Source organism: Stegostoma tigrinum, chromosome 1, assembly GCF_030684315.1.
Source record: "Stegostoma tigrinum isolate sSteTig4 chromosome 1, sSteTig4.hap1, whole genome shotgun sequence".
NCBI lineage: Eukaryota > Metazoa > Chordata > Chondrichthyes > Orectolobiformes > Stegostomatidae > Stegostoma > Stegostoma tigrinum.
Window position 1 is genome coordinate 151,817,961 of NC_081354.1, and position 14,559 is coordinate 151,832,519.

Sequence of the window (14,559 nt, forward strand, 5' to 3'; positions counted from 1 at the left end):
CATTTATCAAATAATCACAAAGTAGCTTCAACAATGGTTATTAAATTATTAACTGTTTAGAACATCCCATCTTTCTGGGCATAAAGCAGACAATTGACAGAAATGTATTAACTCCTGTGAAAAATAAAGTTAACTGTCGATAAAAAATAAACTGGGAAAACAGAACTCAATTACAGAGATCAACCCATCTTTAAAATGGCTGTAAAGTCAGCATTAAGACTTTATGAAATGTTAGAAGTTATCTGAAACACCTTCTGTAACATGAGATTTGTTGCATTTCATCATTGTTCTAAATTAGATAATTATCTTAATCTCATTAATATATATGCATAAAATTAAAATGACAAAGCTTGCAACATTAATAAGGAAAGTTTATTTTTTGGGAATTTAATAGGGAAAGAAGGATTTCAAGACACTTTTTCCACAATATATTTGAGATGAGTTTTTGAATTGTATGGCAGGCATTCAAGGGGAAAATGCACATTGATGAAAAAATGGTAAAGAGGAAATGATGTTTGGCTGAGGTTTATGTTGGTTTTATTGTGTCAATAAGCAAAATTTAGGTTGGTGTCCAAAGCATTTATATTGCAGTGGATACTGAACTCCGTATTAAAAATGTACACATTTAAAAATAATTAACAGCCATGTATAAAGTGCCCTTAGATTTCTTGGTGTTACAACAGAACACATGTATTAAAAGATTAGCATAGCTCTACTAATAATGAATCAAATATAGAAATCATTTGAAACTTGATTGGTAGTGGTTAGCTTTCATTGTGAAAGTTTGAAATAAATGATTATCTCAGTGAAAGGAGAGAGGTTGTCACAGAAGAATTGCATTTGTTACAGTCCCCTCCTGGTTTGTTCTTTGTTCTATACTATCCATCTGGTCATAGTCAAAATTATCTATTTGCTTAGTTAAAACCAGCTCAAAACAACCATTTTAAGCTAATCAAATAGATCTTTTAAAGGAAAAAACAACCTGGTCTTAAAACAGGTGATGGGAGGCGAAAGTGGAATTCAACAGCTAAATTATGAAAGGAGAAAGGTGGTCAAGAAATAAAGGCAGTACAAAAGTCTAAGTTAAAAACAAAATAGACGGAAGATTAGGTAATTAGAGAAACAGAAGCAAAGAAAAGGCTGGTGGTTATTTAAAGAGTAATCAAGTCTTTTTGTTTGGCTTGTCTGTAGCGTTAGTTATTTTTAAGTTAGTCAGCATCAAATTTTGAAATTAGTAAGTATTACAATAATAAAATAACTCCTGACATTCATGTAGCTTAATCACTGCGTACTGTTTTACCTCTTGCAATGAGTAAGATTAAAGTTCAAGATCCAGCCTGCAGTCATATCCTGGACTCACCAGCAGTCTAAGGATTTAAGCAGGCATGCTACAGATGTCACAGGCATGTTACTGTAATTTGCTTTACCCTATCAGATAACAGTCACCTTACTTCAAAAAGGGAGGAAAATTCAGGTAACATTTTAAGAGAATACCTCAAGTTTTTGGCAGTCCTCTTAGTGCAGATGTTATTTCATTGCATGCTCAATGGATAACTATGTTTTAGTTTACTTAGTAAAATGCAAAAATCATTAAAAATAAAGTTAATACCAGTTGCTGTAACTCGCATTTGAAATCTCATTTATGCTCATTTGTAACAATTCCATTAAAGAAAAATACCATCTGTTTTCCCTGTTCTAGCAAGGTGTTAATCTACATCATCAATAACTTAAAAAGTGCTTTTGATCATGATTTGTGGGTAAAGGAGGCACAAATATTTCACAGTGGAAATATCAATACACTACTATATAAGCATGTTTGAGAGAAAAATGTGAATCAAACATTTTATCGTTTAACAGATTGTGCCTTTTAACTGGGTTAATTCGAAGGATCTGTATATAACAGGTTAGTTTGCAATCCATTGAGTAAACAAAGTGATAATACTATACCTGTGAAAGTGATAGTTCTGATTCACTTTCATTACAAAGTTGGTAAAATGTCTTTAAAGAACAATTTTAATACACAGTTAAGTTCAATTGAAATGCACTTCTCATCGACACATTATCCACTTTTCTTCTTTTATTACTGTTGTCTCGAGAGTCAGTTTCGAATTTTTCAGCTTTCCAGAAACTTGAAATAGGAATTAACATAGAAGAATTTGTTCCATGTACCAATGTCACTGTGCAATTATATTGATACCACTGGTAAAGTTCCTATCTCTAAAAAAAAAATTTATAAGCAGCATCTTGTTGGCCACAACTGCAGCCAATTAATCTACTCCTTCAAATCCTTCAGCATTTTCCACTGCCATTAGAAGTTTCTCCCGTAAATCTTCAAAAGATTCATAAGGTGGCAAATCAAGGCGGTTAAAGCTGTGAACAGGTGAATAAATATGCTATTAAAAATCTAATAGGCAACATAGCACAAAAGTGATGATGCATGTTTATTAATCAAAAAGATTTTTAAAAACTGCAAACTTTGTTGTTGCATTGCTTGCAAATAACCAGGGAACTTGAACAGGTAGTTTTCCATGAACTAGAACTCAAAAAGTACAATCCTCATGTTGTAGAACAAATTAAAATTAAGGCTCCTACAATAACAGCTTTCATATATTTTGGAATACAAATGATTAACTGCAGCAGCATTTTTCATTTCTCCTCTGATACTCCAAAGTGAAAAATAATGAAAAGTCCAAATGCTTCGTTTAAACTATTTTTAAGCCATTTAGCTCAAAAGCTATACATACTTCTTGGGAGTTCAGGCCCCTGCAAATATTAAAACTCCCTGAACTCTTTCCAACTTATAGAAGACAGGTGTCAATTACCGCAAAATGACACAGATTTTTTTTATTTTGAAAGGATGTAAAATAATAAATCCAGTGATGGAAAAAATCTGATGACCTTTGGGAACTTGAGGTCCCCTCATTAGAACTCCTTCCCACCCACTAAGTAATATTAATTAGATTGACTTTTCTTGAAGAGATAACAAGGTGGACGATCTGGTTAGTAGTTTATTTTTAACTCACGTGTAGGGCATGGACATTGCCAGTGACATCAGCATTTCTCGTCCATCCCTAATTCCCCGAAAAGGTGGTAGTGTGCCACCTTCTTGAATTAAACCTACCCATGTGGTGAAGGTATGCCCTGAAAAACTATCCCTTATCACAGCAACTTAGTATAAATGAGATCTTTAGGCTATTTCAGGGGTAGAGTTAAAAATGTGGATGCTGGGAATCACATGTAGGCCAGGCCAGGTGGTGACAGCAGATTTATTTCCCCAAAAGGAATTAGTGAGTTATATGGGCTTTTGTGGCAATCTAGTCACTATGTAGTTACCGTTAGCCATTTATTCCAGCTGGAAGTAATGAACTGAATTTAAAACCATCAGTTGTCATAGTGTTTTTCAGGCAGGAAGGCGAAATGGTATTCAATATTTATTGTTGAGTCTTGGGTCAAAAACAGAATTCCCTCCCTAAAACCACTGTAGGTCAACCCACAGCAGGTGGACTGCAGCAGTTCAAGAATGCAGCTCACCACCATCTTCTCAAAGGCAATTAGGGATGGGCAATAAATGCCAACCAGCCAGCAACTTAAAACATCTCTCAAATGAATACATTTTTAAAAATCCACTGGTGATTTTTGATGCAAATTAATGACGTGAGCCTTTGGATATTGCATACAATTTTAACATTTTGAACAGACATGGAACTGATAAGCATACTAAATATGGAGAGAGATAATGAAAGATTTCAAGATGATATAATTGCCTGACAAAATGGACAGACCCAGGGCAGATAACAGTCAAGTGTAGAGTGATATATTTTGATAAGAATGCAGAGTGGCAATGCATATAAATTTGACACAATCCATACATTTAACAACATGATTGATCTTACCATGTATGAGCCCTTGGTAACTTGTCTGGAGTTCCCCACTGCTCTATTGTAAACAGCTGAGGACCATTGGAACCTATGTGAAATGTCAATTAAGACAGCAGAGGATTTTAAGAACATGTTTCTCTACCATCTTAAAGGCATATATTAAAACAAACTGTGTGAATACTCCCCCACACCCCACATTCTGATGGACAGCTAGAATGACCTATAGATAGCTGTCCTGGTTACAGGAGTCATCTCCCAAGAATTAATAAAGAAAGAAAGATTTGGCTGAATAAATCATATTTTCTTATAAACACACTGTAATTATACTATAAAGCTATAAGTATACATTTTGTGTGTTGATGCATGAAATGTTCTATTCAAATACATAGCAAACTATAATTATTAATTAAAATTTAAGGATTAAAGTTTCATATATAGTGGAAAATAAGTCACATACCATACAGTTCAGCAAACCCATTCATAGGCACTCTTGAAGTTCCTGTAACAAACTGTAGTAGTCGAATACGTTTCTCAGCATCCATCAGTAACACAGCCTGGAAATATCAGAGGTTGGGAGAAATGAAGGGAAAGTAGGAAGCAGAATCAATAAAAAGTCAACAGTTAATTAAAAATACCGGCCATAACCAAATCATTGTCTACTTCACCCAAGTAGAGCAGAGAGAATTTATACTGAAATAGAGCCTTTTTATTCATTCACAGGATGAGGACATCACTGGCTAGGCCAGCATTTATCGCCAATCTGTTAATTGCCCACAGGGCAGTTTAGGAGTCAACCACATTGCTGTGGGTCTGGAGTCACATGGAGGCCAGACCAGGTAAGGATGACGCTTTCCTTTCCTAAAGGGCATTAGTGTACCAGATGGAGTTTTTCCAACAATTTGCAATGGATTTATGGTCATCATCAGACTCTTAATTCCAGGCTTTAACTGAATTCAAATTCCACCATCTGCTGTGGTGTGATTAGAACCCAGGTCTCCAGGATATTACCTGGGTCTCTGGATTAACAGTGCTGCAATAGTACCATTAGGCCATTGCCTCCCTTCAATGAAACATCCCAAAGCTCTTCACAGTAGTAGTACAAAACAAAATTATTGCAGCAAGTCGTTTACAAGATTATAAAATCAGGTGTGTCAAAGCTTGGTAGGTTTTAGGAGTGTCTGAAAGGACCAAAGTGAATCAGAGGGGTACAAATGTATCAGGAGATTATTCCAGATCTTGGAGTGAGGTAACTGAAGGCACAGTTACCAAAGGTGAAGCAATTCAAATTAAGGATGCACAAGAAACCAGACTTAGAAGAACTCAGATCTTGGAAAAGCTGTGGGGCATTAAGAGATTACAGAAATAGGAAGGGAAAGACCATGAAGGATTTGAAAATAAGGATGATACTTTTTTTAAGTTGAAATGTTGCTTGACAGCAGCCACTAATGGTCAATGAGCATTGAGGCGATAGGTAAACAGGGCTTGCAGCAAGTTGAGACACAGGCATCAAAATTTTCCATGTCCTGAAATTTAAGAGGTATGAGAAGGGGTTTCAGTTTGTGGTGGATGTACAATGTGGGGGGCCATCTGGGAGTGCTTATGATTCTCAGTATGATGGAAGGATTCTAATTACTGGAAACAATTAAGTCAACTTACTTCATCCACAATTATTTGATTATCATCAGACTGCCATTATCCAAATCTTAAAGCAATACTCGTTCTGAAGAAGGGTCACCAGACTCAAAACGTGAACTTTGTTTTTTTCCTCCACAGATGCTGCTAGACCTACTGAGCTTTTCCAGCGACTTCTGTTTTTGTTTCTGATTTACAGCATCCGCAGTTCTTTCGTTTTTCTAATTTCCTAAAGCAACACTACTGGATGCCAAGATATTAGTCTCCTCACACTAAAAGCTCTTGTCACTGGATATTCAGAACAATGATGACAGGTACACACCAGAAAGTGCTACATACCAGCTGTCTTGCTCATGAAGAGAAATAATCATAAGAAAACTGCAACTTTTTACTTTTCTATGTTTTTGTTTGTGGACCGAAATGGGGGAAAAAAAACTGTTTCAGAAACCAGGATTTGTTGAAGTTTTGCTGAACTATTTAAAATAACCTGACACTCAGTGCATGGACTGCTAACAAAGCTACTTAGTCAAACAGTGGAAGTCATTAAAGAGGAGCTGGAGACAAGGTGTTTGTACAAATGGAACTTTAGTTGGCAACACAGAGCTGATTGTTAACTCATAACTAGTCTGCAAACCAGTAACAAACGGCCTTCTGCCTACCACACTAACTGTGTGATTAGCTCCCAGGTAGCTGAATAGCTTGATTGGTGAAAGATTTGGCAGAAGCAATCGGATCTCTGCAAAGATCAAAGTACTCTCTTTTCTCTGCAATCAAAATCATCTCAAACCTGAAAATAGCCAGTTTCCCCTTTCCAGTTCCTGTCAGTTGACTTACCAATGAAAAAGCAACAGACCTTCGTAAGTGGGAACTAGTCACTTTGTGCTTCCTGCAAACAAATGAACATATCAGAGAAGGACGACTGAGAAGCAGTGGAGTAGGAACTGCCGACGCTGGAGTCGGAGATAACAGTGTGGAGACAGCAGGCCACGCAGCATCAAAGGAACAGGAAAGCTCCTTTCGGGTCGGGAGTCTTCCTCAGAGACTGAGAAGCAGCATTCTGATCAACACAAGAATCATCTCAGCAAACCCTGTGTACAGGGCCCCCTGAACTGCTTCCCCAATCTTTCCCTCTGCCCATAACACTAATTGTTTCCCCCATGTGTGCGTGTAAGCAGAGAGAGAATTAGAGTTTTAACTAGTCAGATTACATGTTGACAGCGCATAATGGGTTGCCTGTACTTACTCAGAGATGGTAGGAACTGCAAATGCTGGAGAATCTGAGATAACAAGGTGTACAGCTGGATGGACACAGCAGGCCAAGCAACATCAGAGGAGCAGGAAGGCTGACGTTTCGGGCCTAGGCCTTTCTTCAGAAAAATGCTGTGCTCATCCAACTCTGCACCTTGTTACCTGTACTTACTGTCTTATTATTTGCAATAAATAATATTTTTTGTTAAGTATAGAAACCTGGTCCATGCTTTCTGTCAACCCTAAGGGGCAGATAAATTGGGTATTTTGGATAGTTTTCAAAATAATGGAATTTTGCGGTGACTCGGAGTAGTTGGGCTTGACTTCCATCATGCTACCCCAGCAATGCATAACCATCGTTACACGATGGAACAAAGTGAGTGCAATATTGCTGGCAGGAGAATATCAGCCAGCTGACAGCAGAAAATTTGCAACAGCAAAGTATGTGATGTGATAATGGGAACTGCAAATGCTGGAGAATCCAAGATAATAAAATGTGAGGCTGGATGAACACAGCAGGCCCAGCAGCATGGTCTAGGCCCGAAACGTCAGCTTTTGTGCTCCTGAGATGCTGCTGGGCCTGCAGTGTTCATCCAGCCTCACATTTTATTATTAAGTATGTGATGTGTCCTGTTTGTGAAGAAGATTGTGGCTTATCACTGCTGAAGGATTTTTTGAGAACTTGACACTTCTGTCAGTCAAAATAATCACAATAGACTGCACTGATCTTCAATTTTCACAGCAGGGAACACGAAGTAACATTCAATTATCAGAATCCTAAATCTCTATTCCCCACCTCACCTTTCCTATCTAATCAGAAGAAAATCTATTTTGCTAAAAACACGTCATACTTCAATAAATTTGCCTACACTTCCATATTAAAAAAAATCAATAAAGTCAAAAATATTACCTGAATACAAATGTCAAACCTACAACAGCAAAATGTCACCAAAACCAATGTTTATACTATACTGTGTTAAAAGGGAAAGTAGGTGCCTTTAAATAAATACAAACAGAAGTTGGAATGAACTTTTGAATGATTAAATTGCTGTTGGAGCTTGACAAAATCCCTAATATCCCTAATGTCCTGACCAGCAGAATTCCAGCAATCTGAGTTTTAAAATTAACTATACAGGACCAACAGTCATCAATAGAAGCATGTTCCAAAATTTTACTGTCCTTTGCATAAAATGACGTTTCCCAGTTTCAAGCCTAGTTCCAATTTGTTAAAAGGAGGCCAATGAATCTCAGACATGCAGGAATGGTTTGTCTCCATCGATCCTACCTGTTCTCCTTAATATGTTGACGAGTTCAATCAAATCACCTTTAACACTCCAATTTCTAAGAAATGTAAATGATGGTTTGTGTTCTGGTCTAAGTGCACTGCACCCATCCATTTACAAAATATACTTCCAAAGATTTAGTGCCAAAATTGTTCAAAATTCTCTGTGTGCGGTCTGACCATATTTTTACATAGCAGAAGTATTTGGCCTACATGTACTCTAGTCCTTTGGACAGAACAATGAACATTCTTTAGGCTTTCTCATTATATTCTGCGCTCATTTACTTTTCATATTCTATATTAATGATCTGGATGAAGGAACAGAGGGCATTCTGGCTAAATTTTTTTTTCTCATTCATTTGTGTGTCGTGGGCATCACTGGCTAGCCAGCATATCTTGTCCATTCCTAGTTGCTCTTGAGAAGGTGGTGATGAACTGCCTTCTTGAACCACTGCAGTCCACCTGTTGTGGTTTGACCCACAACGCTGTTAGGGAGGGAATTCCAGGATTTTGACCAGGTGACAGTAAAGGAACAGTGATATGTTTCCAAGTCAGGATGCTGAGAGGTTCGGAGGGGAACCTGAAGGTGTTGGTATTCCCATATATTTGCTGCCCTTGTCCTTCGAGACAGAAGTGATTATGGGTTTGGAATGTGCTTTCTGAGGATCTTTGGTGAATTTCTGCAGTGCAAGTTGCACGTAGTACACACTGCTGCTATTGAGCGTCAGTGGTGGAGGGAGTGGATGCTTGTGAATGTAGTACCAATCAAGCGGGCTGCATTGCCTTGGATGGTGTTGGGGCAGCACTCATCCAGGCAAGTGGGGAGTATTCCATCACACTCCTGACTTGTGCCTTGCAGATGGTGGACAGGCTTTGAGGAGTCAGGACATGAGTTACTTGCTGTAGTATTCTTAGCTTCTGACCTGCTCCTGTAGCCACTGTGTTTATGTAGTGAGTCCAGTTGAGTTCCTGTTTAAAGACAACCCCTGGGATGTTGATAGTGTGGGATTCAGCGATGGTAACACCATTGAATGTCATGGGGTGATGGTTAGATTGTCTCTTAGCGATGATGCTCACAGTCTGGTATTTGTGTGGTAGAAATGTTACCTGCCACTTTTCAGCCCAAGCCTGGATATTGTCTAGATCTTGATGCATTTTGACATAGACTGCTTCAGTATCTGAGGAGCCACTAATGGTGCCGAGTGTTGTGCAATCATCAATGAACATCCTCACTTCTGACCTTATGATGGAGGGAAGGTCATTGATGATGCAGCTGAAGATGACTGGGCCAAGAACATCATCCTGAGGAACTCCTGCAGAGAAGTCCTGGAGCTGAGGTGATTGACTGCCAACAAACACAGCCATCTTCCTATGTGTCAGGTATGGCTCCAATCACTGGAGAGTTTGTCCCCTGATATCCATTGAATCCAAATTTTGCTAGGGCTCCTTGATGCCACACTCAGTCAAATGCAGCCTTGATATCAAGAGCTGTCAATCTCACCTCACCCCTGGAATTCAGCTGTTTCGTCCATGTTTGAACTACAGCTGTAATGAGATCAGGAGCTGAGTGGCCCTGGTAGAACCCAAACTGAGCGTCACTGAGCAGGCGCTGCTTGATAGCACTGTTAATGACACTTTCCATCACTTTGCTGATGATCAAGAGACGACGGATAGGGCAGTATTTGGCCGCGTTGGATTTGTTCTGATGTGTGTACACACAACATACTCAGGCAACTTCCCACATTGTTGGGTAGATACCAGTGTTGTAACTGTGCTGGAACTGTTTGGCCAGAGGAGCGGCAAGTTCTGGAGTACAAATCTTCAGTACTGTTGCCGGAATGTTGTCAGGGCCCGTAGCCTTTGTAGTATCCAGTGTCTCCAATCATTGCTTGATATCATGTGGAGTGAATCGAGTTGGCTGAAGGCTGGTATCTGTAATGCTAGAGACCATGGAGGAGGCCAAGATGGATCGACACTTCTGGCTGAAGATTGCTGTGATATCTTCAGCCTTATCTTTTGCATTGATGTGCTGGGATCTTCTATCATTGAGGATGGGGAGATGTGCGGAGCTCCTCCGTCACGGAGTTATTTAATTGTCCACCACCATTCACAACTTGATGTGGCAGAATTGCAGAGCTTGGATCTGATTCGTTGGTTGTGAAATTGCTTAGCTCTGTCCATCATTTGTTGCTTTTGCTATTTGGTGTGCAAGTTGTCTTCTTTGATGGCTTCACCAGGTTGATACCTCATCTTCAGGTATGTCTAGTGCTGCTCCTGGCAGGCCCTCCCGCACTCTCTATTGAACCAGGGTTGATCCCCTGGCTTGATGATAATGGTTGAGTAGAGGACATGCCGGGGCCAATAGGTTACAGATTGTGCTGGAATATAATTCTGCTGCTGTTGGTGGCCCACAGTGCCTCATGGATGCCTAGTCTTCAGTTGTTTGATCTATGCGAAGTCCATCCCATTTATCCCACTGGTGACAGTGCCACATAACAAGATGGAGATTATTCTCAATGTGATGTAGGGATTTTGCCTCCACAAGGACTGTGCGATTGTCACTCTTGCCAATACTGGCTTGGACAGGTGCAACTAAAGCTGGGAGATTGGTAAGGATGAGGTCAAGTATGCTTTTCCCTCTTGTTGGTTCCCTCACCTCCTGCTGCAGACCCAGTCTAGCAGCTATGTCCTTTGGGACCCAACCAACTCGATCAGTAGTACTGCAGCCAAGCCAGTCTTGGTGGTGGACTTTGAAATCCCCCACCATGTGCACATTTTGTGCCCTTGCTATCCTCGGTGCTACCTCGAAGTGTTGTTCAGTATGGAGTACTGATTCATCAGCTGAGGGAGGATAGTATGTGGTAATCAACAGGACATTTCCTTGCTCATGTTTAACCTGAAAACACGAAACTTCCTGCAGTCCCGAGTCAATGTTGAGGACTCCAAGAGAAACACCCTTGTGACTGTTTACCACTGTGCTCCCACCTCTGGTGGGTCTGTCCTGCTGGTGGGACAGAACATATCCAGGGATGGCGATGGTGGTTTGTGTGGGACATGGTCTGTGAGGTATGATCCTATGAGTGTGACTGTGTCAGGGTGTTGCTTAACCAGTCTGTGAGATAGCTCTCCCATTTTTGGCACTAACCCCTGATGTTAGTGAGGACGACTATGCAGGTTGACAGGGCTGTTTCTGCCGTTGTCTTTTCTGTTGCCTCGGTCGATGCCAGATGATCTGTGCTGGTGATGCTTCATTTCAAGTGCATAGAACAGAACAGCACAGTACAGGTCCTTTGGGCCATGGCACTGTGCCAACCTATTATCCTACTAAAATCAATCTACCCTGCATACCCTACATTTTACTATCATCCATGTGGCAATCCAAGACTCACTTAAATGTCCCTAATGCATCTGACTTGACTACCACTGCCAGCAGTGCATTCCACATGCCCACCACTCTCATTGTAAAGAACCTACCTCTGGCATCTCCCCTGTACCTTCCTCCAAACACCATGACAGTCATTTTCACCCTGGGGAAAAGTCACTGGCTATCCACTCTATCTCTGCCTCTTACCATCTTGTACACTTCTGTCTAGTCATCTCTCATCCTTCTTCACTCCAATGAAAAAAGCCATAGCCCCTCAATCCTCCCTCATAAGACTTACCCTCCATTCCAGGTAGTATCCTGGTAAATCTCCTCTGCACCTTCTCTAAAGCTTCTACATCCTTCCTACAATGAGGCAACCAGAACTGAACACATTATTCCAAGTGCGGTCTAAGTAAGGTTTTATAGAGTTACAGCATAACCTCGTGGCTCTGAAACTCAATTCCCTTGCCAATGAAAGCCAACACACCATACGCCTTCTGAACAATCCTATCAATTTGGGTGACAACTCTGAGGGATCTATGGATGCGGACCCCAAGATCCCTCTGTTCCTTCACACTGCCAAGAATCCTGCCATTAACCCTGTATTCTGCATTCAAATTTGCCCTTCCAAAATGAATCACTTGACATGTTTCTGGGTTGAATTCCATCTGCCACTTCTTTGCCCTGTTCTGCATCCTGTCAATGTCCTGTTGCAACCTACAACACGATCCACAACTCCTCCAACCTTTGTGTCATCGGCAAGCTTACTAACCCACCCTTCCACTTCCTCATCCAAGTCATTTATAAAAACACAAATAGCAGAGGTCCCAGATCAGATCCCTGAGGAACACCACCAGTCAGCTAGCTCCAGGCTGAATACTTTCTATCTACTACCACTCTGTCTTCTATTGGACAGCCAATACTATAACCAGACAGCCAAATTTCCCCGAATCCCCAGCCTCCTTACTTTCTGAATGAGCCTACTATGGGGAATCTTATTAAATGCCTTGCTAAAATCCAGATACGACACATCCACTGCTCTACCTTCATTGATGTGTTTTGTCACATCCTCAAAGAATTCAATAAGGCTTGTGAGGTATGACCTGACCTTCACAAAGCCATGCTGACTATTTCTAATCAAGCTATGCTTTACCAAGTAATCATAAATACTCTCAGAAACCTCTCTAATAATTTGCCCAGCACAGAAGTAAGAGTAACTGGTCTATAATTCCCAGGGTTATCCCTATTCCCTTGCCTGAACAAGGGACTAACATTTGCCATCCTCCAATCATCTGGTACTACTCCAGCGGGCAGTGAGGATGCAAAGATCATCGCCAAAGGCACAGCAATCTCTTCCCTCGCTTCCAGTAGAAACCTTGGGTATATCCCATCTGGCCCAGGGGACTTATCTATCCTCATGTTTTTCAAAATTTCTAGCACATCCTCCTTCCTAACAACAACCTGTTTGAGCATATCAACCTGTTTCATGCTATCCTCACAAACATCAAGGTCCCTCTCACTAGTGAATACTGAAGTGAAGCATTCATTAAGGGCCTCCCCATCTCCTCTGACTCCAGGCACAAGTTCCCTCCACTATCCTTGATTGGCCCAATCCTCACCCTGGCTCTTGTTCCTCACATAATCGTAGAATGTCTTGGGGTTTCTTTCGTGTTCCTACTCGCCAAGGCTTTTTCATGTCCCCTTCTAGCTCTCAAGTCCATTCTTCAGTTCCTTCCTGGCTGCCTTATAGTCCTCTTGAGCCCTGTCCAATCCTTGTTTCCTCAACCTTAAGTAAGCTTCCTTCTTCTTCTTGACTAGATGTTCAAGATGTTTTGTCATCCAAGGTTCCTTCACCTTACCATCCCTTCCTTGCCTCGGTGGGACAAGCCTATCCAGTACTTGTAGCCAGTGCTCCCTAAACAATCTCCAAATTTCTGTTGGGCATTTCCCTGAGAACATCTGATCCCAATTTATGCTCTGCAGTTCTTGCCTAATAGCATTATAATTCTCCCTCCTCCAATTAAATACTTTCCCATGCCATCTGCTCCTATCCCTCTCCATTACTTTAGTAAAGGTCAGGGAGTTGTGATCACTATCACCGAAATGGTCTCCCACCGATTGATCTGACGCCTGGCCTGGTTCGTTGCCAAGCACCAGATTCAATATGGCCTCCCCTCTAGTCAGCCTATCTATATATTGAGTCAAAAATCCTTCCTGGACACACCTAAAAAAAATCTGCTCCATCCAAAGTATTTGCACTTAGGAGGTTCCAGTCGAAATTAGGGAAGTTGAAGTCGCCCATGACAACAACCCTTTTACTTTTGCACCTTTCCAATATCTGCCTCCCAATTTCTTTGAGATTTTGTAGCGATTTGTACAATCGATTGGCTTGCTTGGCCATTTCAGAGGGCAACTGAGAGTCAACCACATTGCGTGGGTCTGGAGTCACATGCTGGCCAGGCCAGCTGAGTGTGGCAGATTTCCTTCCCTGAAGGGCATTAGAGAACCAGATGGGTTTTTATGATAATTGGCAATGATTTCATGGTGATCAACAGATACTTAATTCCAGATTACTTTTTTTTATTGAATTCAAATTTTACCATCTGCCGTGGTGGGAATTGAACCTGGGTTCCCAGAACATTAGCTGGTTTTCTGGATTAATAGTCTAGCAATAACAGCACCAGGCATTTACCTCCCCAAGATGATACAAGGTTAGGTGGAGTAACAAGTAGCATTGAGGCAGGGAGGCTGCAGAAGGATTAACATAGGTTAGGAGAGTGGGCAAAGAAGTGGCAGATAGAATACGGAGTGAGAGGTTATGCACTTCGGTAGGAAGAATAGAGGCAAAGACTATTTTCTAAATGGGGAATAAATTCAGAAATCTGATGTGCAAAAGGATTTGGCAGTCAGAGTCCAGAATTCTCTCAAAGTTAACTTGCAGGTTGAGTCAGTAGTTAGGAAGGCAAATGCAATGTTGGCATTTATTTTGAGAGGGCTTGAATATAAAAAGCAGGGATGTGCATCTGAGACTTTATGAGGCTCTGGTCAGATCACATTTAGAATATTGCGAGTAATTTTGGGCCTTGTACCTCTGGAAGGTTGTACTGGCCCTGAAGTGGGTCCAGAGGAGGTTCACGAGAATGATCACAGGAATG

General features: G+C 40.8%; 1 protein-coding gene across 12 annotated transcripts in view; it reads right to left on the reverse strand.

The window, feature by feature from the left end:
* Positions 1-350: 350 nt before the first annotated feature.
* nedd4l (NEDD4 like E3 ubiquitin protein ligase) overlaps positions 351-14,559 on the reverse strand; it is a 418,475-nt gene continuing 404,266 nt past the window's right edge. For all 12 annotated transcript variants that reach the window (XM_048520280.2, XM_059649474.1, XM_059649468.1 and 9 more), the window contains 3 exons: positions 4,336-4,432; positions 3,894-3,966; positions 351-2,370 (listed from right to left, as the gene is read on the reverse strand). In XM_048520280.2, the coding sequence (XP_048376237.2) occupies positions 2,268-2,370; positions 3,894-3,966; positions 4,336-4,432 (273 nt within the window). In that variant the 3' untranslated portion in view covers positions 351-2,267. The remainder of the gene's footprint in view (positions 2,371-3,893; positions 3,967-4,335; positions 4,433-14,559) is intronic.